Raw genomic sequence first — 22991 nt, forward strand, 5'->3', positions numbered from 1 at the left:
ACCAAAATTATACCAATGTTAGTTTAATCAAGTCTTTTGTCTTCAGCTAACAATGAATTCACCAAAATCTAAAGATGTTTTTACACATAGGTGAAATAAAGATGATACCATATCGTACGTAAACAAATGACAAAAAATTGCATGGCCAATAAAAATTCTCGATTGTTCGAATGGAATCTTTGACTGTAAATAGATACTTTGTGTTCAAGCGTGCATGCACAATCAAAAGTAACTCAAGCAGCGGTACACTACTGTTGTTTTCATTTATCAAATAAAGTTAACAATTTTAACCTTTAGTGCACAGGGATTTTCCTTCTTACTAAGGGTCTTAAACATGTATATATTTTAAAATATAGAGACGTGACATTTACTGTCTTATTACACTATTGGTCAATTTCGCCGAATAACTTTCTTATTTATCAATTCTCTCTCACACTTCGAAATTATAAAGTTCAAATTACATATGAACGCTAAGTATTGTTTGCATGTCATATATTTTCACCGAAATTAATGTTGATGTATTATTCTTTTTGATGACTAAACATTTTTAAATATAAAATTATCTTATTATCAGTATCCATTGATGTTTAATGCAAACATATCACTACGCTATTTTAGCAAGGTTGTTTTAAAAGCAGTTTTGTTACAAACAAACATTTTAACTGACAAATATTGGGTATGGTTCGGGTATTTTTCCTTGTCTGACCATTTCGTTTTCATTCGAGCAATTTTTCAGAATCTTTTGATTTTTTTTTATCTTATATATCATTTATTGCTCATGCCATTTCCATTTGTATTTACCATAATGTTTATTAAAATATATTTTACATCTGTTAATAGTATTGTGTACATAATGGAATGTGGAAATTTTGTTATATGCTAGCCTTGTGAGGCGCTGGAAAATTTATATTTGCTTACACATGTTCCTTGTATAGTATAGTTTTCATAGTAACATGCTCACCCATACAATATTTGCCACAGTTCGTCATGTAATAGCTAGGTTTTAAATATGCAACATTGTAATCATCACAATGCATTACAGTCACATTCCAACTGTGTTGACATTCGGTTTCATTTCCTACAACGCATGCTGTCAGTGTGGCCATTTCACCATAAGTTGTCGGATACAAACCTAATCAAAAACAACTTTGCATATAAACATTTGCCACGAGGTTGAATATCTAAATATATGAATATACGTTTAAAAAAATGTTGTTACATAGGTTGATAACAATATATTCAGTATAGATTTATATCAATTTATTGAATTCTTTTTAAATCATTAACATTAAACATTTTTTTCTCAGATAACATTCACATATATATCGTCTAAAGAATATTATATATTCACCATCCATCCATATAGGAGAAGATGAACCACACTGTCCCTGCTTAGGAGGATTTGTAAGTATGCTCTCGTTTCCACTAAATTTGTACCATGCTTCCATGTGGATATCCCAGTCGTAACAGTCATCATATTCTCCACTTTGCAGTGTATAATTGACAGATCTCTCAAAATTACTTGTAATTATATTGTGCCAGTGACAAGGCTCATCCCACACATATGATGGGGTGGTAGAAACCTCAGAGGAGTTTCTCGATTCTACAAACAAAAAAGATAAAACCTCATCATTTGATTTAACAGCCTGTTCATAGTGATATAGAGCCTACACATATCGAGATCAACCTAAAACCTCAAACTGAAAAATTGTGAATTTTCATATTCCTTTTTGTTTTGAAATTGACTTTTTATTTTATTTTTCACAAATCGATACTTGTTTATACATTACAATATCACTGTTAATCCTATAGTTTGATCAGAGTAATTGGGCCATTTGATCATTGTTTACATTGTGGTTTTGCATTTGTCCAAAGCATAGCAAAGTTCCTGTTTGAATGAACTTGTTTTTAATATGTTTCCTCAAATGATAGTCAACGTCATTGAAACACCGGCAAACACATATTTTCAGTCAGTTATACAGATATTTATGATGTCAAAATTTATAATCTTATGTTGTGGTGAGGAGTTGAAGTATACACTGCTTTTGAACTATGGATTCGACTTTCTACATTTTCAAATTGATTTCAAAATCGACAAAGTATTATCTGTTAGTTATGCAATTTAATTAAATGATGATTGGACATATGTCAAAAAGTATATAAATACCAACCTAGACAGAATCTGCCACACATTCCTTTCTGTCTAAGATACATAATTGTTTTAGTTCCACATTTCATTGTGGGTATACTCCAGGTGTAGGCACATTCAGACCAATGACTTCCTTCACATGCTCTGAGATATACCAAGCCTGTGTCGTCAGTCTGTTCAATTGTTTCTGTAACAAAAGATAAATATTCAAATAATTTGTAAATTGTTACATTACTTGCATTTCACACACTTAGAAGAAACAGCTTCAAAAATAACTTCGAAATAAATAATTTCAACATCTGAAATCTAGTTTTATGCATCAGATCATGATGCACGTTTTGAAAATTAATTTGTTTGAAATCGTATTGTACACTAAAAATTTGATAATCAAATAGTATCCGAACTTCAAGAGACGACTTAAATGAAAATACAACAGAAAACCAGTTCAGAAACACATTTACCTATTACCTATTTAGAATAGAAATCGAAATAGATAAATGATATAAACAAAAAGTACAAATCAAGGGAAATCATTTCAACAATTTTCCTAGAAAAAGCAAAGTGACAATGTTTATTTGATACAACTTACCATTAATCCAAATTGGATAATATGATCCACACTGACCAGACGATGCCGGACTTGTTGACAAGTTATAACCGCCTTCAAAATAATACCACCCTCCTGACCAAAAGTTATCACATTCTGACATGTATGAATAATCGTAGTAGTCTTGGTGTCTGGTGAAGTCATAATCTATTACGCTGTAGTTTGAACAGGGATCATTTGTGTATTCTGAAGAAGAAGTAAACCCATATAAGACTAAAGGCTTGTTTTACCATTATACTGCATCCACATGCTACCAAAATTATACCAATGATAGTTTAATCAAGTCTTTTGTCTTCAGCTAAAAATTAATTCACCAAAATCTAAAGATGTTTTTACACATAGGTGAAATAAAGATGATACCATATCGTACGTAAACAAATGACAAAAAATTGCATGGCCAATAAAATTCTCGATTGTTCGAATGGAATCTTTGACTGTAAATATATACTTTGTGTTCAAGCGTGCATGCACAATCAAAAGTAACTCAAGCAGCGGTACACTACTGTTGTTTTCATTTATCAAATAAAGTTAACAATTTTAACCTTTAGTGCACAGGGATTTTCCTTCTTACTAAGGGTCTTAAACATGTATATATTTTAAAATATAGAGACGTGACATTTACTGTCTTATTACACTATTGGTCAATTTCGCCGAATAACTTTCTTATTTATCAATTCTCTCTCACACTTCGAAATTATAAAGTTCAAATTACATATGAACGCTAAGTATTGTTTGCATGTCATATATTTTCACCGAAATTAATGTTGATGTATTATTCTTTTTGATGACTAAACATTTTTAGATATAAAATTATCCTATTATCAGTATCCATTGATGTTTAATGCAAACATATCACTACGCTATTTTAGCAAGGTTGTTTTAAAAGCAGTTTTGTTACAAACAAACATTTTAACTGACATATATTGGGTATGGTTCGGGTATTTTTCCTTGTCTGACCATTTCGTTTTCATTCGAGCAATGTTTCAAAATCTTATGATTTTTTTTTTTTATCTTATATATCATTTATTGCTCATGCCATTTCCATTTGTATTTACCATAATGTTTATTAAAATATATTTTACATTTATTAATAGTATTGTGTACATAATGGAATGTGGAAATTTTGTTATATGCTAGCCTTGTGAGGCGCTGGAAAATTTATATTTGCTTACACATGTTCCTTGTATAGTATAGTTTTCATAGTAACATGCTCACCCATACAATATTTGCCACAGTTCGTCATGTAATAGCTAGGTTTCAAATATGCAACATTGTATTCATCACAATGCATTACAGTCACATTCCAACTGTGTTGACATTCGGTTTCATTTCCTACAACGCATGCTGTCAGTGTGGCCATTTCACCATAAGTTGTCGGATACAAACCTAATCAAAAACAACTTTGCATATAAACATTTCCCACGAGGTTGAATATCTACATATATGAATATACGTTTAAAAAAATGATGTTACATAGGTTGATAACAATATATTCAGTATAGATTTATATCAATTTATTGAATTCTTTTTAAATCATTAACATTAAACATTTTTTTTCTCAGATAACATTCACATATATATCGTCTAAAGAATATTATATATTCACCATCCAGCCATATAGGAGAAGATGAACCACACTGTCCCTGCTTAGGAGGATTCGTAAGTATGCTCTCGTTTCCACTAAATTTGTACCATGCTTCCATGTGGATATCCCAGTCGTAACAGTCATCATATTCTCCACTTTGCAGTGTATAATTGACAGATCTCTCAAAATTACTTGTAATTATATTGTGCCAGTGACAAGGCTCATCCCACACATATGATGGGGTGGTAGAAACCTCAGAGGAGTTTCTCGATTCTACAAACAAAAAAGATAAAACCTCATCATTTGATTTAACAGCCTGTTCATAGTGATATAGAGCCTATACATATCGAGATCAACCTAAAACCTCAAAATGAAAAATTGGGAATTTTCATATTCCTTTTTGTTTTGAAATTGACTTTTTATTTTATTTTTCACAAATCGATACTTGTTTATACATTACAATATCACTGTTAATCCTATAGTTTGATCAGAGTAATTGGGCCATTTGATCATTGCTTACATTGTGGTTTTGCATTTGTCCGAAGCATAGCAAAGTTCCTGTTTGAATGAACTTGTTTTAAATATGTTTCCTCAAATGATAGTCAACGTCATTGAAACACCGACCAACACATATTTTCAGTCAGTTATACAGATATTTATGATGTCAAAATTTATAATCTTATGTTGTGGTTAGGAGTTGAAGTATACACTGCTTTTGAACTATGGATTCGACTTTCTACATTTTCAAATTGATTTCAAAATCGACAAAGTATTATCTGTTAGTTATGCAATTTAATTAAATGATGATTGGACATATGTCAAAAAGTATTTAAATACCAACCTAGACAGAATCTGCCACACATTCCTTTCTGTCTAAGATACATAATTGTTTTAGTTCCACATTTCATTGTGGGTATACTCCAGGTGTAGGCACATTCAGACCAATGACTTCCTTCACATGCTCTGAGATATACCAAGCCTGTGTCGTCAGTCTGTTCAATTGTTTCTGTAAAAAAAGATAAATATTCAAATAATTTGTAAACTGTTACATTACTTGCATTTCACACACTTAGAAGAAACAGCTTCAAAAATAACTTCGAAATAAATAATTTCAACATCTGAAATCTAGTTTTATGCATCAGATCATGATGCACGTTTTGAAAATTAATTTGTTTGAAATCGTATTGTACACTAAAAATTTGAAAATCAAATAGTATCCGAACTTCAAGAGACGACTTAAATGAAAATACAACAGAAAACCAGTTCAGAAACACATTTACCTATTACCTATTTAGAATAGAAATCGAAATAGATAAATGATATAAACAAAAAGTACAAATCAAGGGAAATCATTTCAACAATTTTCCTAGAAAAAGCAAAGTGACAATGTTTATTTGATACAACTTACCATTAATCCAAATTGGATTATATGATCCACACTGACCAGACGATGCCGGACTTGTTGACAAGTTATAACCGCCTTCAAAATAATACCACCCTCCTGACCAAAAGTTATCACATTCTGACATGTATGAATAATCGTAGTAGTCTTGGTGTCTGGTGAAGTCATAATCTATTACGCTGTAGTTTGAACAGGGATCATTTGTGTATTCTGAAGAAGAAGAAAACCCATATAAGACTATAGGTTTGTTTTACCATTATACTGCATCCACATGCTACCAAAATTATACCAATGTTGGTTTAATCAAGTCTTTTGTCTTTAGCTAACAATGAATTCACCAAAATCTAAAGATGTTTTTACACATAGGTGAAATAAAGATGATACCATATCGTACGTAAACAAATGACAAAAAATTGCATGGCCAATAAAAATTCTCGATTGTTCGAATGGAATCTTTGACTGTAAATAGATACTTTGTGTTCAAGCGTGCATGCACAATCAAAAGTAACTCAAGCAGCGGTACACTACTGTTGTTTTCATTTATCAAATAAAGTTAACAATTTTAACCTTTAGTGCACAGGGATTTTCCTTCTTACTAAGGGTCTTAAACATGTATATATTTTAAAATATAGAGACGTGACATTTACTGTCTTATTACACTATTGGTCAATTTCGCCGAATAACTTTCTTATTTATCAATTCTCTCTCACACTTCGAAATTATAAAGTTCAAATTACATATGAACGCTAAGTATTGTTTGCATGTCATATATTTTCACCGAAATTAATGTTGATGTATTATTCTTTTTGATGACTAAACATTTTTAGATATAAAATCATCCTATTATCAGTATCCATTGATGTTTAATGCAAACATATCACTACGCTATTTTAGCAAGGTTGTTTTAAAAGCAGTTTTGTTACAAACAAACATTTTAACTGACATATATTGGGTATGGTTCGGGTATTTTTCCTTGTCTGACCATTTCGTTTTCATTCGAGCAATTTTTCAGAATCTTTTGATTTTTTTTTATCTTATATATCATTTATTGCTCATGCCATTTCCATTTGTATTTACCATAATGTTTATTAAAATATATTTTACATCTATTAATAGTATTGTGTACATAATGGAATGTGGAAATTTTGTTATATGCTAGCCTTGTGAGGCGCTGGAAAATTTATATTTGCTTACACATGTTCCTTGTATAGTATAGTTTTCATAGTAACATGCTCACCCATACAATATTTGCCACAGTTCGTCATGTAATAGCTAGGTTTCAAATATGCAACATTGTATTCATCACAATGCATTACAGTCACATTCCAACTGTGTTGACATTCGGTTTCATTTCCTACAACGCATGCTGTCAGTGTGGCCATTTCACCATAAGTTGTCGGATACAAACCTAATCAAAAACAACTTTGCATATAAACATTTCCCACGAGGTTGAATATCTACATATATGAATATACGTTTAAAAAAATGATGTTACATAGGTTGATAACAATATATTCAGTATAGATTTATATCAATTTATTGAATTCTTTTTAAATCATTAACATTAAACATTTTTTTTCTCAGATAACATTCACATATATATCGTCTAAAGAATATTATATATTCACCATCCAGCCATATAGGAGAAGATGAACCACACTGTCCCTGCTTAGGAGGATTCGTAAGTATGCTCTCGTTTCCACTAAATTTGTACCATGCTTCCATGTGGATATCCCAGTCGTAACAGTCATCATATTCTCCACTTTGCAGTGTATAATTGACAGATCTCTCAAAATTACTTGTAATTATATTGTGCCAGTGACAAGGCTCATCCCACACATATGATGGGGTGGTAGAAACCTCAGAGGAGTTTCTCGATTCTACAAACAAAAAAGATAAAACCTCATCATTTGATTTAACAGCCTGTTCATAGTGATATAGAGCCTATACATATCGAGATCAACCTAAAACCTCAAAATGAAAAATTGGGAATTTTCATATTCCTTTTTGTTTTGAAATTGACTTTTTATTTTATTTTTCACAAATCGATACTTGTTTATACATTACAATATCACTGTTAATCCTATAGTTTGATCAGAGTAATTGGGCCATTTGATCATTGCTTACATTGTGGTTTTGCATTTGTCCGAAGCATAGCAAAGTTCCTGTTTGAATGAACTTGTTTTAAATATGTTTCCTCAAATGATAGTCAACGTCATTGAAACACCGACCAACACATATTTTCAGTCAGTTATACAGATATTTATGATGTCAAAATTTATAATCTTATGTTGTGGTTAGGAGTTGAAGTATACACTGCTTTTGAACTATGGATTCGACTTTCTACATTTTCAAATTGATTTCAAAATCGACAAAGTATTATCTGTTAGTTATGCAATTTAATTAAATGATGATTGGACATATGTCAAAAAGTATTTAAATACCAACCTAGACAGAATCTGCCACACATTCCTTTCTGTCTAAGATACATAATTGTTTTAGTTCCACATTTCATTGTGGGTATACTCCAGGTGTAGGCACATTCAGACCAATGACTTCCTTCACATGCTCTGAGATATACCAAGCCTGTGTCGTCAGTCTGTTCAATTGTTTCTGTAAAAAAAGATAAATATTCAAATAATTTGTAAACTGTTACATTACTTGCATTTCACACACTTAGAAGAAACAGCTTCAAAAATAACTTCGAAATAAATAATTTCAACATCTGAAATCTAGTTTTATGCATCAGATCATGATGCACGTTTTGAAAATTAATGTGTTTGAAATCGTATTGTACACTAAAAATTTGAAAATCAAATAGTATCCGAACTTCAAGAGACGACTTAAATGAAAATACAACAGAAAACCAGTTCAGAAACACATTTACCTATTACCTATTTAGAATAGAAATCGAAATAGATAAATGATGTAAACAAAAAGTACAAATCAAGGGAAATCATTTCAACAATTTTCCTAGAAAAAGCAAAGTGACAATGTTTATTTGATACAACTTACCATTAATCCAAATTGGATTATATGATCCACACTGACCAGACGATGCCGGACTTGTTGACAAGTTATAACCGCCTTCAAAATAATACCACCCTCCTGACCAAAAGTTATCACATTCTGACATGTATGAATAATCGTAGTAGTCTTGGTGTCTGGTGAAGTCATAATCTATTACGCTGTAGTTTGAACAGGGATCATTTGTGTATTCTGAAGAAGAAGAAAACCCATATAAGACTATAGGTTTGTTTTACCATTATACTGCATCCACATGCTACCAAAATTATACCAATGTTGGTTTAATCAAGTCTTTTGTCTTTAGCTAACAATGAATTCACCAAAATCTAAAGATGTTTTTACTAATAGGTGAAATAAAGATGATACCATATCGTACGTAAACAAATGACAAAAAATTGCATGGCCAATAAAAATTCTCGATTGTTCGAATGGAATCTTTGCCTGTAAATAGATACTTTGTGTTCAAGCGTGCATGCACAATCAAAAGTAACTTAAGCAGCGGTACACTACTGTTGTTTTCATCTATCAAATAAAGTTAACAATTTTAACCTTTAGTGCACAGGGATTTTCCTTCTTACTAAGGGTCTTAAACATGTATATATTTTAAAATATAGAGACGTGACATTTACTGTCTTATTACACTATTGGTCAATTTCGCCGAATAACTTTCTTATTTATCAATTCTCTCTCACACTTCGAAATTATAAAGTTCAAATTACATATGAATGCTAAGTATTGTTTGCATGTCATATATTTTCACCGAAATTAATGTTGATGTATTATTCTTTTTGATGACTAAACATTTTTAGATATAAAATTATCCTATTATCAGTATCCATTGATGTTTAATGCAAACATATCACTACGCTATTTTAGCAAGGTTGTTTTAAAAGCAGTTTTGTTACAAACAAACATTTTAACTGACATATATTGGGTATGGTACGGGTATTTTTCCTTGTCTGACCATTTCGTTTTCATTCGAGCAATTTTTCAGAATCTTTTGATTTTTTTTTTATCTTATATATCATTTATTGCTCATGCCATTTCCATTTGTATTTACCATAATGTTTATTAAAATATATTTTACATCTATTAATAGTATTGTGTACATAATGGAATGTGGAAATTTTGTTATATGCTAGCCTTGTGAGGCGCTGGAAAATTTATATTTGCTTACACATGTTCCTTGTATAGTATAGTTTTCATAGTAACATGCTCACCCATACAATATTTGCCACAGTTCGTCATGTAATAGCTAGGTTTCAAATATGCAACATTGTATTCATCACAATGCATTACAGTAACATTCCAACTGTGTTGACATTCGGTTTCATTTCCTACAACGCATGCTGTCAGTGTGGCCATTTCACCATAAGTTGTCGGATACAAACCTAATCAAAAACAACTTTGCATATAAACATTTCCCACGAGGTTGAATATCTAAATATATGAATATACGTTTAAAAAAATGTTGTTACATAGGTTGATAACAATATATTCAGTATAGATTTATATTAATTTATTGAATTCTTTTTAAATCATTAACATTAAACATTTTTTTTCTCAGATAACATTCACATATATATCGTCTAAAGAATATTATATATTCACCATCCAGCCATATAGGAGAAGATGAACCACACTGTCCCTGCTTAGGAGGATTCGTAAGTATGCTCTCGTTTCCACTAAATTTGTACCATGCTTCCATGTGGATATCCCAGTCGTAACAGTCATCATATTCTCCACTTTGCAGTGTATAATTGACAGATCTCTCAAAATTACTTGTAATTATATTGTGCCAGTGACAAGGCTCATCCCACACATATGATGGGGTGGTAGAAACCTCAGAGGAGTTTCTCGATTCTACAAACAAAAAAGATAAAACCTCATCATTTGATTTAACAGCCTGTTCATAGTGATATAGAGCCTATACATATCGAGATCAACCTAAAACCTCAAACTGAAAAATTGTGAATTTTCATATTCCTTTTTGTTTTGAAATTGACTTTTTATTTTATTTTTCACAAATCGATACTTGTTTATACATTACAATATCACTGTTAATCCTATAGTTTGATCAGAGTAATTGGGCCATTTGATCATTGCTTACATTGTGGTTTTGCATTTGTCCGAAGCATAGCAAAGTTCCTGTTTGAATGAACTTGTTTTTAATATGTTTCCTCAAATGATAGTCAACGTCATTGAAACACCGACCAACACATATTTTCAGTCAGTTATACAGATATTTATGATGTCAAAATTTATAATCTTATGTTGTGGTTAGGAGTTGAAGTATACACTGCTTTTGAACTATGGATTCGACTTTCTACATTTTCAAATTGATTTCAAAATCGACAAAGTATTATCTGTTAGTTATGCAATTTAATTAAATGATGATTGGACATATGTCAAAAAGTATTTAAATACCAACCTAGACAGAATCTGCCACACATTCCTTTCTGTCTAAGATACATAATTGTTTTAGTTCCACATTTCATTGTGGGTATACTCCAGGTGTAGGCACATTCAGACCAATGACTTCCTTCACATGCTCTGAAATATACCAAGCCTGTGTCGTCAGTCTGTTCAATTGTTTCTGTAAAAAAAGTTAAATATTCAAATAATTTGTAAATTGTTACATTACTTGCAATTCACACACTTAGAAGAAACAGCTTCAAAAATAACTTCGAAATAAATAATTTCAACATCTGAAATCTAGTTTTATGCATCAGATCATGATGCACGTTTTGAAAATTAATTTGTTTGAAATCGTATTGTACACTAAAAATTTTAAAAAATCAAATAGTATCCGAACTTCAAGAGACGACTTAAATGAAAATACAACAGAAAACCAGTTCAGAAACACATTTACCTATTACCTATTTAGAATAGAAATCGAAATAGATAAATGATATAAACAAAAAGTACAAATCAAGGGAAATCATTTCAACAATTTTCCTAGAAAAAGCAAAGTGACAATGTTTATTTGATACAACTTACCATTAATCCAAATTGGATTATATGATCCACACTGACCAGACGATGCCGGACTTGTTGACAAGTTATAACCGCCTTCAAAATAATACCACCCTCCTGACCAAAAGTTATCACATTCTGACATGTATGAATAATCGTAGTAGTCTTGGTGTCTGGTGAAGTCATAATCTATTACGCTGTAGTTTGAACAGGGATCATTTGTGTATTCTGAAGAAGAAGAAAACCCATATAAGACTATAGGTTTGTTTTACCATTATACTGCATCCACATGCTACCAAAATTATACCAATGTTGGTTTAATCAAGTCTTTTGTCTTTAGCTAACAATGAATTCACCAAAATCTAAAGATGTTTTTACTAATAGGTGAAATAAAGATGATACCATATCGTACGTAAACAAATGACAAAAAATTGCATGGCCAATAAAAATTCTCGATTGTTCGAATGGAATCTTTGCCTGTAAATAGATACTTTGTGTTCAAGCGTGCATGCACAATCAAAAGTAACTCAAGCAGCGGTACACTACTGTTGTTTTCATCTATCAAATAAAGTTAACAATTTTAACCTTTAGTGCACAGGGATTTTCCTTCTTACTAAGGGTCTTAAACATGTATATATTTTAAAATATAGAGACGTGACATTTACTGTCTTATTACACTATTGGTCAATTTCGCCGAATAACTTTCTTATTTATCAATTCTCTCTCACACTTCGAAATTATAAAGTTCAAATTACATATGAACGCTAAGTATTGTTTGCATGTCATATATTTTCACCGAAATTAATGTTGATGTATTATTCTTTTTGATGACTAAACATTTTTAGATATAAAATTATCCTATTATCAGTATCCATTGATGTTTAATGCAAACATATCACTACGCTATTTTAGCAAGGTTGTTTTAAAAGCAGTTTTGTTACAAACAAACATTTTAACTGACATATATTGGGTATGGTACGGGTATTTTTCCTTGTCTGACCATTTCGTTTTCATTCGAGCAATTTTTCAGAATCTTTTGATTTTTTTTTTTTTATCTTATATATCATTTATTGCTCATGCCATTTCCATTTGTATTTACCATAATGTTTATTAAAATATATTTTACATCTATTAATAGTATTGTGTACATAATGGAATGTGGAAATTTTGTTATATGCTAGCCTTGTGAGGCGCTGGAAAATTTATATTTGCTTACACATGTTCCTTGTATAGTATAGTTTTCATAGTAACATGCTCACCCATACAATATTTGCCACAGTTCGTCATGTAATAGCTAGGTTTCAAATATGCAACATTGTATTCATCACAATGCATTACAGTAACATTCCAACTGTGTTGACATTCGGTTTCATTTCCTACAACGCATGCTGTCAGTGTGGCCATTTCACCATAAGTTGTCGGATACAAACCTAATCAAAAACAACTTTGCATATAAACATTTCCCACGAGGTTGAATATCTAAATATATGAATATACGTTTAAAAAAATGTTGTTACATAGGTTGATAACAATATATTCAGTATAGATTTATATTAATTTATTGAATTCTTTTTAAATCATTAACATTAAACATTTTTTTTCTCAGATAACATTCACATATATATCGTCTAAAGAATATTATATATTCACCATCCAGCCATATAGGAGAAGATGAACCACACTGTCCCTGCTTAGGAGGATTCGTAAGTATGCTCTCGTTTCCACTAAATTTGTACCATGCTTCCATGTGGATATCCCAGTCGTAACAGTCATCATATTCTCCACTTTGCAGTGTATAATTGACAGATCTCTCAAAATTACTTGTAATTATATTGTGCCAGTGACAAGGCTCATCCCACACATATGATGGGGTGGTAGAAACCTCAGAGGAGTTTCTCGATTCTACAAACAAAAAAGATAAAACCTCATCATTTGATTTAACAGCCTGTTCATAGTGATATAGAGCCTATACATATCGAGATCAACCTAAAACCTCAAACTGAAAAATTGTGAATTTTCATATTCCTTTTTGTTTTGAAATTGACTTTTTATTTTATTTTTCACAAATCGATACTTGTTTATACATTACAATATCACTGTTAATCCTATAGTTTGATCAGAGTAATTGGGCCATTTGATCATTGCTTACATTGTGGTTTTGCATTTGTCCGAAGCATAGCAAAGTTCCTGTTTGAATGAACTTGTTTTTAATATGTTTCCTCAAATGATAGTCAACGTCATTGAAACACCGACCAACACATATTTTCAGTCAGTTATACAGATATTTATGATGTCAAAATTTATAATCTTATGTTGTGGTTAGGAGTTGAAGTATACACTGCTTTTGAACTATGGATTCGACTTTCTACATTTTCAAATTGATTTCAAAATCGACAAAGTATTATCTGTTAGTTATGCAATTTAATTAAATGATGATTGGACATATGTCAAAAAGTATTTAAATACCAACCTAGACAGAATCTGCCACACATTCCTTTCTGTCTAAGATACATAATTGTTTTAGTTCCACATTTCATTGTGGGTATACTCCAGGTGTAGGCACATTCAGACCAATGACTTCCTTCACATGCTCTGAGATATACCAAGCCTGTGTCGTCAGTCTGTTCAATTGTTTCTGTAAAAAAAGATAAATATTCAAATAATTTGTAAACTGTTACATTACTTGCATTTCACACACTTAGAGGAAACAGCTTCAAAAATAACTTCGAAATAAATAATTTCAACATCTGAAATCTAGTTTTATGCATCAGATCATGATGCACGTTTTGAAAATTAATTTGTTTGAAATCGTATTGTACACTAAAAATTTGAAAATCAAATAGTATCCGAACTTCAAGAGACGACTTAAATGAAAATACAACAGAAAACCAGTTCAGAAACACATTTACCTATTACCTATTTATAATAGAAATCGAAATAGATAAATGATATAAACAAAAAGTACAAATCAAGGGAAATCATTTCAACAATTTTCCTAGAAAAAGCAAAGTGACAATGTTTATTTGATACAACTTACCATTAATCCAAATTGGATTATATGATCCACACTGACCAGACGATGCCGGACTTGTTGACAAGTTATAACCGCCTTCAAAATAATACCACCCTCCTGACCAAAAGTTATCACATTCTGACATGTATGAATAATCGTAGTAGTCTTGGTGTCTGGTGAAGTCATAATCTATTACGCTGTAGTTTGAACAGGGATCATTTGTGTATTCTGAAGAAGAAGAAAACCCATATAAGACTATAGGTTTGTTTTACCATTATACTGCATCCACATGCTACCAAAATTATACCAATGATAGTTTAATCAAGTCTTTTGTCTTCAGCTAACAATGAATTCACCAAAATCTAAAGATGTTTTTACACATAGGTGAAATAAAGATGATACCATATCGTACGTAAACAAATGACAAAAAATTGCATGGCCAATAAAAATTCTCGATTGTTCGAATGGAATCTTTGACTGTAAATAGATACTTTGTGTTCAAGCGTGCATGCACAATCAAAAGTAACTCAAGCAGCGGTACACTACTGTTGTTTTCATTTATCAAATAAAGTTAACAATTTTAACCTTTAGTGCACAGGGATTTTCCTTCTTACTAAGGGTCTTAAACATGTATATATTTTAAAATATAGAGACGTGACATTTACTGTCTTATTACACTATTGGTCAATTTCGCCGAATAACTTTCTTATTTATCAATTCTCTCTCACACTTCGAAATTATAAAGTTCAAATTACATATGAACGCTAAGTATTGTTTGCATGTCATATATTTTCACCGAAATTAATGTTGATGTATTATTCTTTTTGATGACTAAACATTTTTAGATATAAAATTATCCTATTATCAGTATCCATTGATGTTTAATGCAAACATATCACTACGCTATTTTAGCAAGGTTGTTTTAAAAGCAGTTTTGTTACAAACAAACATTTTAACTGACAAATATTGGGTATGGTTCGGGTATTTTTCCTTGTCTGACCATTTCGTTTTCATTCGAGCAATTTTTCAGAATCTTTTGATTTTTTTTTATCTTATATATTATTTATTGCTCATGCCATTTCCATTTGTATTTACCATAATGTTTATTAAAATATATTTTACATCTGTTAATAGTATTGTGTACATAATGGAATGTGGAAATTTTGTTATATGCTAGCCTTGTGAGGCGCTGGAAAATTTATATTTGCTTACACATGTTCCTTGTATAGTATAGTTTTCATAGTAACATGCTCACCCATACAATATTTGCCACAGTTCGTCATGTAATAGCTAGGTTTTAAATATGCAACATTGTATTCATCACAATGCATTACAGTCACATTCCAACTGTGTTGACATTCGGTTTCATTTCCTACAACGCATGCTGTCAGTGTGGCCATTTCACCATAAGTTGTCGGATACAAACCTAATCAAAAACAACTTTGCATATAAACATTTCCCACGAGGTTGAATATCTAAATATATGAATATACGTTTAAAAAAATGTTGTTACATAGGTTGATAACAATATATTCAGTATAGATTTATATCAATTTATTGAATTCTTTTTAAATCATTACATTAAACATTTTTTTCTCAGATAACATTCACATATATATCGTCTAAAGAATATTATATATTCACCATCCAGCCATATAGGAGAAGATGAACCACACTGTCCCTGCTTAGGAGGATTTGTAAGTATGCTCTCGTTTCCACTAAATTTGTACCATGCTTCCATGTGGATATCCCAGTCGTAACAGTCATCATATTCTCCACTTTGCAGTGTATAATTGACAGATCTCTCAAAATTACTTGTAATTATATTGTGCCAGTGACAAGGCTCATCCCACACATATGATGGGGTGGTAGAAACCTCAGAGGAGTTTCTCGATTCTACAAACAAAAAAGATAAAACCTCATCATTTGATTTAACAGCCTGTTCATAGTGATATAGAGCCTATAGATATCGAGATCAACCTAAAACCTCAAACTGAAAAATTGTGAATTTTCATATTCCTTTTTGTTTTGAAATTGACTTTTTATTTTATTTTTCACAAATCGATACTTGTTTATACATTACAATATCACTGTTAATCCTATAGTTTGATCAGAGTAATTGGGCCATTTGATCATTGTTTACATTGTGGTTTTGCATTTGTCCGAAGCATAGCAAAGTTCCTGTTTGAATGAACTTGTTTTTAATATGTTTCCTCAAATGATAGTCAACGTCATTGAAACACCGGCAAACACATATTTTCAGTCAGTTATACAGATATTTATGATGTCAAAATTTATAATCTTATGTTGTGGTTAGGAGTTGAAGTAAACTCTGCTTTTGAACTATGGATTTGACTTTCTACATTTTCAAATTGATTTCAAAATCGACAAAGTATTATCTGTTAGTTATGCAATTTAATTAAATGATGATTGGACATATGTCAAAAAGTATATAAATACCAACCTAGACAGAATCTGCCACACATTCCTTTCTGTCTAAGATACATAATTGTTTTAGTTCCACATTTCATTGTGGGTATACTCCAGGTGTAGGCACATTCAGACCAATGACTTCCTTCACATGCTCTGAGATATACCAAGCCTGTGTCGTCAGTCTGTTCAATTGTTTCTGTAAAAAAAGATAAATATTCAAATAATTTGTAAACTGTTACATTACTTGCATTTCACACACTTAGAGGAAACAGCTTCAAAAATAACTTCGAAATAAATAATTTCAACATCTGAAATCTAGTTTTACGCGTCAGATCATGATGCACGTTTTGAAAATTAATTTGTTTGAAATCGTATTGTACACTAAAAATTTGAAAATCAAATAGTATCCGAACTTCAAGAGACGACTTAAATGAAAATACAACAGAAAACCAGTTCAGAAACACATTTACCTATTACCTATTTAGAATAGAAATCGAAATAGATAAATGATATAAACAAAAAGTACAAATCAAGGGAAATCATTTCAACAATTTTCCTAGAAAAAGCAAAGTGACAATGTTTATTTGATACAACTTACCATTAATCCAAATTGGATTATATGATCCACACTGACCAGACGATGCCGGACTTGTTGACAAGTTATAACCGCCTTCAAAATAATACCACCCTCCTGACCAAAAGTTATCACATTCTGACATGTATGAATAATCGTAGTAGTCTTGGTGTCTGGTGAAGTCATAATCTATTACGCTGTAGTTTGAACAGGGATCATTTGTGTATTCTGAAGAAGAAGAAAACCCATATAAGACTATAGGTTTGTTTTACCATTATACTGCATCCACATGCTACCAAAATTATACCAATGTTAGTTTAATCAAGTCTTTTGTCTTCAGCTAACAATGAATTCACCAAAATCTAAAGATGTTTTTACACATAGGTGAAATAAAGATGATACCATATCGTACGTAAACAAATGACAAAACATTGCATGGCCAATAAAAATTCTCGATTGTTCGAATGGTATCTTTGACTGTAAATATATACTTTGTGTTCAAGCGTGCATGCACAATCAAAAGTAACTCAAGCAGCGGTACACTACTGTTGTTTTCATTTATCAAATAAAGTTAACAATTTTAACCTTTAGTGCACAGGGATTTTCCTTCTTACTAAGGGTCTTAAACATGTATATATTTTAAAATATAGAGACGTGACATTTACTGTCTTATTACACTATTGGTCAATTTCGCCGAATAACTTTCTCATTTATCAATTCTCTCTCACACTTCGAAATTATAAAGTTCAAATTACATATGAACGCTAAGTATTGTTTGCATGTCATATATTTTCACCGAAATTAATGTTGATGTATTATTCTTTTTGATGACTAAACATTTTTAGATATAAAATCATCCAATTATCAGTATCCATTGATGTTTAATGCAAACATATCACTACGCTATTTTAGCAAGGTTGTTTTAAAAGCAGTTTTGTTACAAACAAACATTTTAACTGACATATATTGGGTATGGTACGGGTATTTTTCCTTGTCTGACCATTTCGTTTTCATTCGAGCAATTTTTCAGAATCTTTTGATTTTTTTTTTTTTATCTTATATATCATTTATTGCTCATGCCATTTCCATTTGTATTTACCATAATGTTTATTAAAATATATTTTACATCTGTTAATAGTATTGTGTACATAATGGAATGTGGAAATTTTGTTATATGCTAGCCTTGTGAGGCGCTGGAAAATTTATATTTGCTTACACATGTTCCTTGTATAGTATAGTTTTCATAGTAACATGCTCACCCATACAATATCTGCCACAGTTCGTCATGTAATAGTAAGGTTTCAAATATGCAACATTGTATTCATCACAATGCATTACAGTCACATTCCAACTGTGTTGACATTCGGTTTCATTTCCTACAACGCATACTGTCAGTGTGGCCATTTCACCATAAGTTGTCGGATACAAACCTAATCAAAAACAACTTTGCATATAAACATTTGCCACGAGGTTGAATATCTAAATATATGAATATACGTTTAAAAAAATGTTGTTACATAGGTTGATAACAATATATTCAGTATAGATTTATATCAATTTATTGAATTCTTTTTAAATCATTACATTAAACATTTTTTTCTCAGATAACATTCACATATATATCGTCTAAAGAATATTATATATTCACCATCCAGCCATATAGGAGAAGATGAACCACACTGTCCCTGCTTAGGAGGATTTGTAAGTATGCTCTCGTTTCCACTAAATTTGTACCATGCTTCCATGTGGATATCCCAGTCGTAACAGTCATCATATTCTCCACTTTGCAGTGTATAATTGACAGATCTCTCAAAATTACTTGTAATTATATTGTGCCAGTGACAAGGCTCATCCCACACATATGATGGGGTGGTAGAAACCTCAGAGGAGTTTCTCGATTCTACAAACAAAAAAGATAAAACCTCATCATTTGATTTAACAGCCTGTTCATAGTGATATAGAGCCTATAGATATCGAGATCAACCTAAAACCTCAAACTGAAAAATTGTGAATTTTCATATTCCTTTTTGTTTTGAAATTGACTTTTTATTTTATTTTTCACAAATCGATACTTGTTTATACATTACAATATCACTGTTAATCCTATAGTTTGATCAGAGTAATTGGGCCATTTGATCATTGTTTACATTGTGGTTTTGCATTTGTCCGAAGCATAGCAAAGTTCCTGTTTGAATGAACTTGTTTTTAATATGTTTCCTCAAATGATAGTCAACGTCATTGAAACACCGGCAAACACATATTTTCAGTCAGTTATACAGATATTTATGATGTCAAAATTTATAATCTTATGTTGTGGTTAGGAGTTGAAGTAAACTCTGCTTTTGAACTATGGATTTGACTTTCTACATTTTCAAATTGATTTCAAAATCGACAAAGTATTATCTGTTAGTTATGCAATTTAATTAAATGATGATTGGACATATGTCAAAAAGTATATAAATACCAACCTAGACAGAATCTGCCACACATTCCTTTCTGTCTAAGATACATAATTGTTTTAGTTCCACATTTCATTGTGGGTATACTCCAGGTGTAGGCACATTCAGACCAATGACTTCCTTCACATGCTCTGAGATATACCAAGCCTGTGTCGTCAGTCTGTTCAATTGTTTCTGTAAAAAAAGATAAATATTCAAATAATTTGTAAACTGTTACATTACTTGCATTTCACACACTTAGAGGAAACAGCTTCAAAAATAACTTCGAAATAAATAATTTCAACATCTGAAATCTAGTTTTACGCGTCAGATCATGATGCACGTTTTGAAAATTAATTTGTTTGAAATCGTATTGTACACTAAAAATTTGAAAATCAAATAGTATCCGAACTTCAAGAGACGACTTAAATGAAAATACAACAGAAAACCAGTTCAGAAACACATTTACCTATTACCTATTTAGAATAGAAATCGAAATAGATAAATGATATAAACAAAAAGTACAAATCAAGGGAAATCATTTCAACAATTTTCCTAGAAAAAGCAAAGTGACAATGTTTATTTGATACAACTTACCATTAATCCAAATTGGATTATATGATCCACACTGACCAGACGATGCCGGACTTGTTGACAAGTTATAACCGCCTTCAAAATAATACCACCCTCCTGACCAAAAGTTATCACATTCTGACATGTATGAATAATCGTAGTAGTCTTGGTGTCTGGTGAAGTCATAATCTATTACGCTGTAGTTTGAACAGGGATCATTTGTGTATTCTGAAGAAGAAGAAAACCCATATAAGACTATAGGTTTGTTTTACCATTATACTGCATCCACATGCTACCAAAATTATACCAATGTTAGTTTAATCAAGTCTTTTGTCTTCAGCTAACAATGAATTCACCAAAATCTAAAGATGTTTTTACACATAGGTGAAATAAAGATGATACCATATCGTACGTAAACAAATGACAAAACATTGCATGGCCAATAAAAATTCTCGATTGTTCGAATGGTATCTTTGACTGTAAATATATACTTTGTGTTCAAGCGTGCATGCACAATCAAAAGTAACTCAAGCAGCGGTACACTACTGTTGTTTTCATTTATCAAATAAAGTTAACAATTTTAACCTTTAGTGCACAGGGATTTTCCTTCTTACTAAGGGTCTTAAACATGTATATATTTTAAAATATAGAGACGTGACATTTACTGTCTTATTACACTATTGGTCAATTTCGCCGAATAACTTTCTTATTTATCAATTCTCTCTCACACTTCGAAATTATAAAGTTCAAATTACATATGAACGCTAAGTATTGTTTGCATGTCATATATTTTCACCGAAATTAATGTTGATGTATTATTCTTTTTGATGACTAAACATTTTTAGATATAAAATCATCCTATTATCAGTATCCATTGATGTTTAATGCAAACATATCACTACGCTATTTTAGCAAGGTTGTTTTAAAAGCAGTTTTGTTACAAACAAACATTTTAACTGACATATATTGGGTATGGTACGGGTATTTTTCCTTGTCTGACCATTTCGTTTTCATTCGAGCAATTTTTCAGAATCTTTTGATTTTTTTTTTTTTATCTTATATATCATTTATTGCTCATGCCATTTCCATTTGTATTTACCATAATGTTTATTAAAATATATTTTACATCTGTTAATAGTATTGTGTACATAATGGAATGTGGAAATTTTGTTATATGCTAGCCTTGTGAGGCGCTGGAAAATTTATATTTGCTTACACATGTTCCTTGTATAGTATAGTTTTCATAGTAACATGCTCACCCATACAATATCTGCCACAGTTCGTCATGTAATAGTAAGGTTTCAAATATGCAACATTGTATTCATCACAATGCATTACAGTCACATTCCAACTGTGTTGACATTCGGTTTCATTTCCTACAACGCATACTGTCAGTGTGGCCATTTCACCATAAGTTGTCGGATACAAACCTAATCAAAAACAACTTTGCATATAAACATTTCCCACGAGGTTGAATATCTACATATATGAATATACGTTTAAAAAAATGATGTTACATAGGTTGATAACAATATATTCAGTATAGATTTATATCAATTTATTGAATTCTTTTTAAATCATTAACATTAAACATTTTTTTTCTCAGATAACATTCACATATATATCGTCTAAAGAATATTATATATTCACCATCCAGCCATATAGGAGAAGATGAACCACACTGTCCCTGCTTAGGAGGATTCGTAAGTATGCTCTCGTTTCCACTAAATTTGTACCATGCTTCCATGTGGATATCCCAGTCGTAACAGTCATCATATTCTCCACTTTGCAGTGTATAATTGACAGATCTCTCAAAATTACTTGTAATTATATTGTGCCAGTGACAAGGCTCATCCCACACATATGATGGGGTGGTAGAAACCTCAGAGGAGTTTCTCGATTCTACAAACAAAAAAGATAAAACCTCATCATTTGATTTAACAGCCTGTTCATAGTGATATAGAGCCTATACATATCGAGATCAACCTAAAACCTCAAACTGAAAAATTGTGAATTTTCATATTCCTTTTTGTTTTGAAATTGACTTTTTATTTTATTTTTCACAAATCGATACTTGTTTATACATTACAATATCACTGTTAATCCTATAGTTTGATCAGAGTAATTGGGCCATTTGATCATTGCTTACATTGTGGTTTTGCATTTGTCCGAAGCATAGCAAAGTTCCTGTTTGAATGAACTTGTTTTAAATAT

At 31.0% G+C, this 22991-nt stretch overlaps 3 protein-coding genes and 1 long non-coding RNA gene across 4 annotated transcripts in view; 1 reads left to right on the top strand and 3 right to left on the bottom strand.

Moving 5' to 3' along the window:
* LOC143048243 (superoxide dismutase [Mn], mitochondrial-like) overlaps positions 1-22991 on the top strand; it is a 368265-nt gene that overhangs the window by 162914 nt on the left and 182360 nt on the right. The gene's annotated exons all lie outside the window — the stretch shown is intronic.
* On the bottom strand, positions 3032-8952 carry LOC143049565 (uncharacterized). The gene is made up of 9 exons (XM_076223168.1): positions 8759-8952; positions 8192-8356; positions 7372-7623; positions 6981-7151; positions 5750-5953; positions 5183-5347; positions 4363-4614; positions 3972-4142; positions 3032-3054 (listed from the first exon to the last, which is right to left on the bottom strand). Exons 1-9 carry the CDS (start codon positions 8877-8879, stop codon positions 3032-3034), a joined length of 1524 nt encoding a protein of 507 aa, XP_076079283.1. The 5' UTR covers positions 8880-8952.
* LOC143049308 (uncharacterized) lies at positions 10028-11321 on the bottom strand. The gene is made up of 3 exons (XR_012970173.1): positions 11202-11321; positions 10382-10633; positions 10028-10161 (listed from the first exon to the last, which is right to left on the bottom strand). It is a non-coding gene; the product is annotated as an uncharacterized LOC143049308 (long non-coding RNA).
* Positions 12360-22166, bottom strand: LOC143049566 (uncharacterized). Its single transcript, XM_076223169.1, has 14 exons — positions 22037-22166; positions 20802-21005; positions 20235-20399; positions 19415-19666; positions 19026-19196; positions 17791-17994; positions 17224-17388; positions 16404-16655; positions 16015-16185; positions 14784-14987; positions 14217-14381; positions 13397-13648; positions 13024-13176; positions 12360-12367 (listed from the first exon to the last, which is right to left on the bottom strand). Exons 1-14 carry the CDS (start codon positions 22110-22112, stop codon positions 12360-12362), a joined length of 2442 nt encoding a protein of 813 aa, XP_076079284.1. The 5' UTR covers positions 22113-22166.

The sequence above is a fragment of the Mytilus galloprovincialis genome, chromosome 10, assembly GCF_965363235.1.
Source record: "Mytilus galloprovincialis chromosome 10, xbMytGall1.hap1.1, whole genome shotgun sequence".
Lineage (NCBI taxonomy): Eukaryota > Metazoa > Mollusca > Bivalvia > Mytilida > Mytilidae > Mytilus > Mytilus galloprovincialis.

What these genes read in the sequence shown, in the direction of transcription:
- LOC143049565 (XM_076223168.1), bottom strand. Translation starts at nt 8,879, where the DNA reads ATGTCAGAATGTGATAACTTTTGGTCAGGAGGGTGGTATTATTTTGAA. An exon ending in CTGTGGCAAATATTGTATGG is followed by an intron (nt 5,954 to 6,980) that starts GTGAGCATGTTA and finishes CTTCTTCTTCAG; the next exon opens with AATACACAAATGATCCCTGT. An exon ending in TTCTCCTATATGGCTGGATG is followed by an intron (nt 4,143 to 4,362) that starts GTGAATATATAA and finishes GTTTTTGATTAG; the next exon opens with GTTTGTATCCGACAACTTAT.
- LOC143049566 (XM_076223169.1), bottom strand. Translation starts at nt 22,112, where the DNA reads ATGCATTGTGATGAATACAATGTTGCATATTTGAAACCTTACTATTAC. An exon ending in GTGTGGCAGATTCTGTCTAG is followed by an intron (nt 13,649 to 14,216) that starts GTTGGTATTTAA and finishes TTTTGTTTGTAG; the next exon opens with AATCGAGAAACTCCTCTGAG. An exon ending in TTCTCCTATATGGCTGGATG is followed by an intron (nt 13,177 to 13,396) that starts GTGAATATATAA and finishes GTTTTTGATTAG; the next exon opens with GTTTGTATCCGACAACTTAT.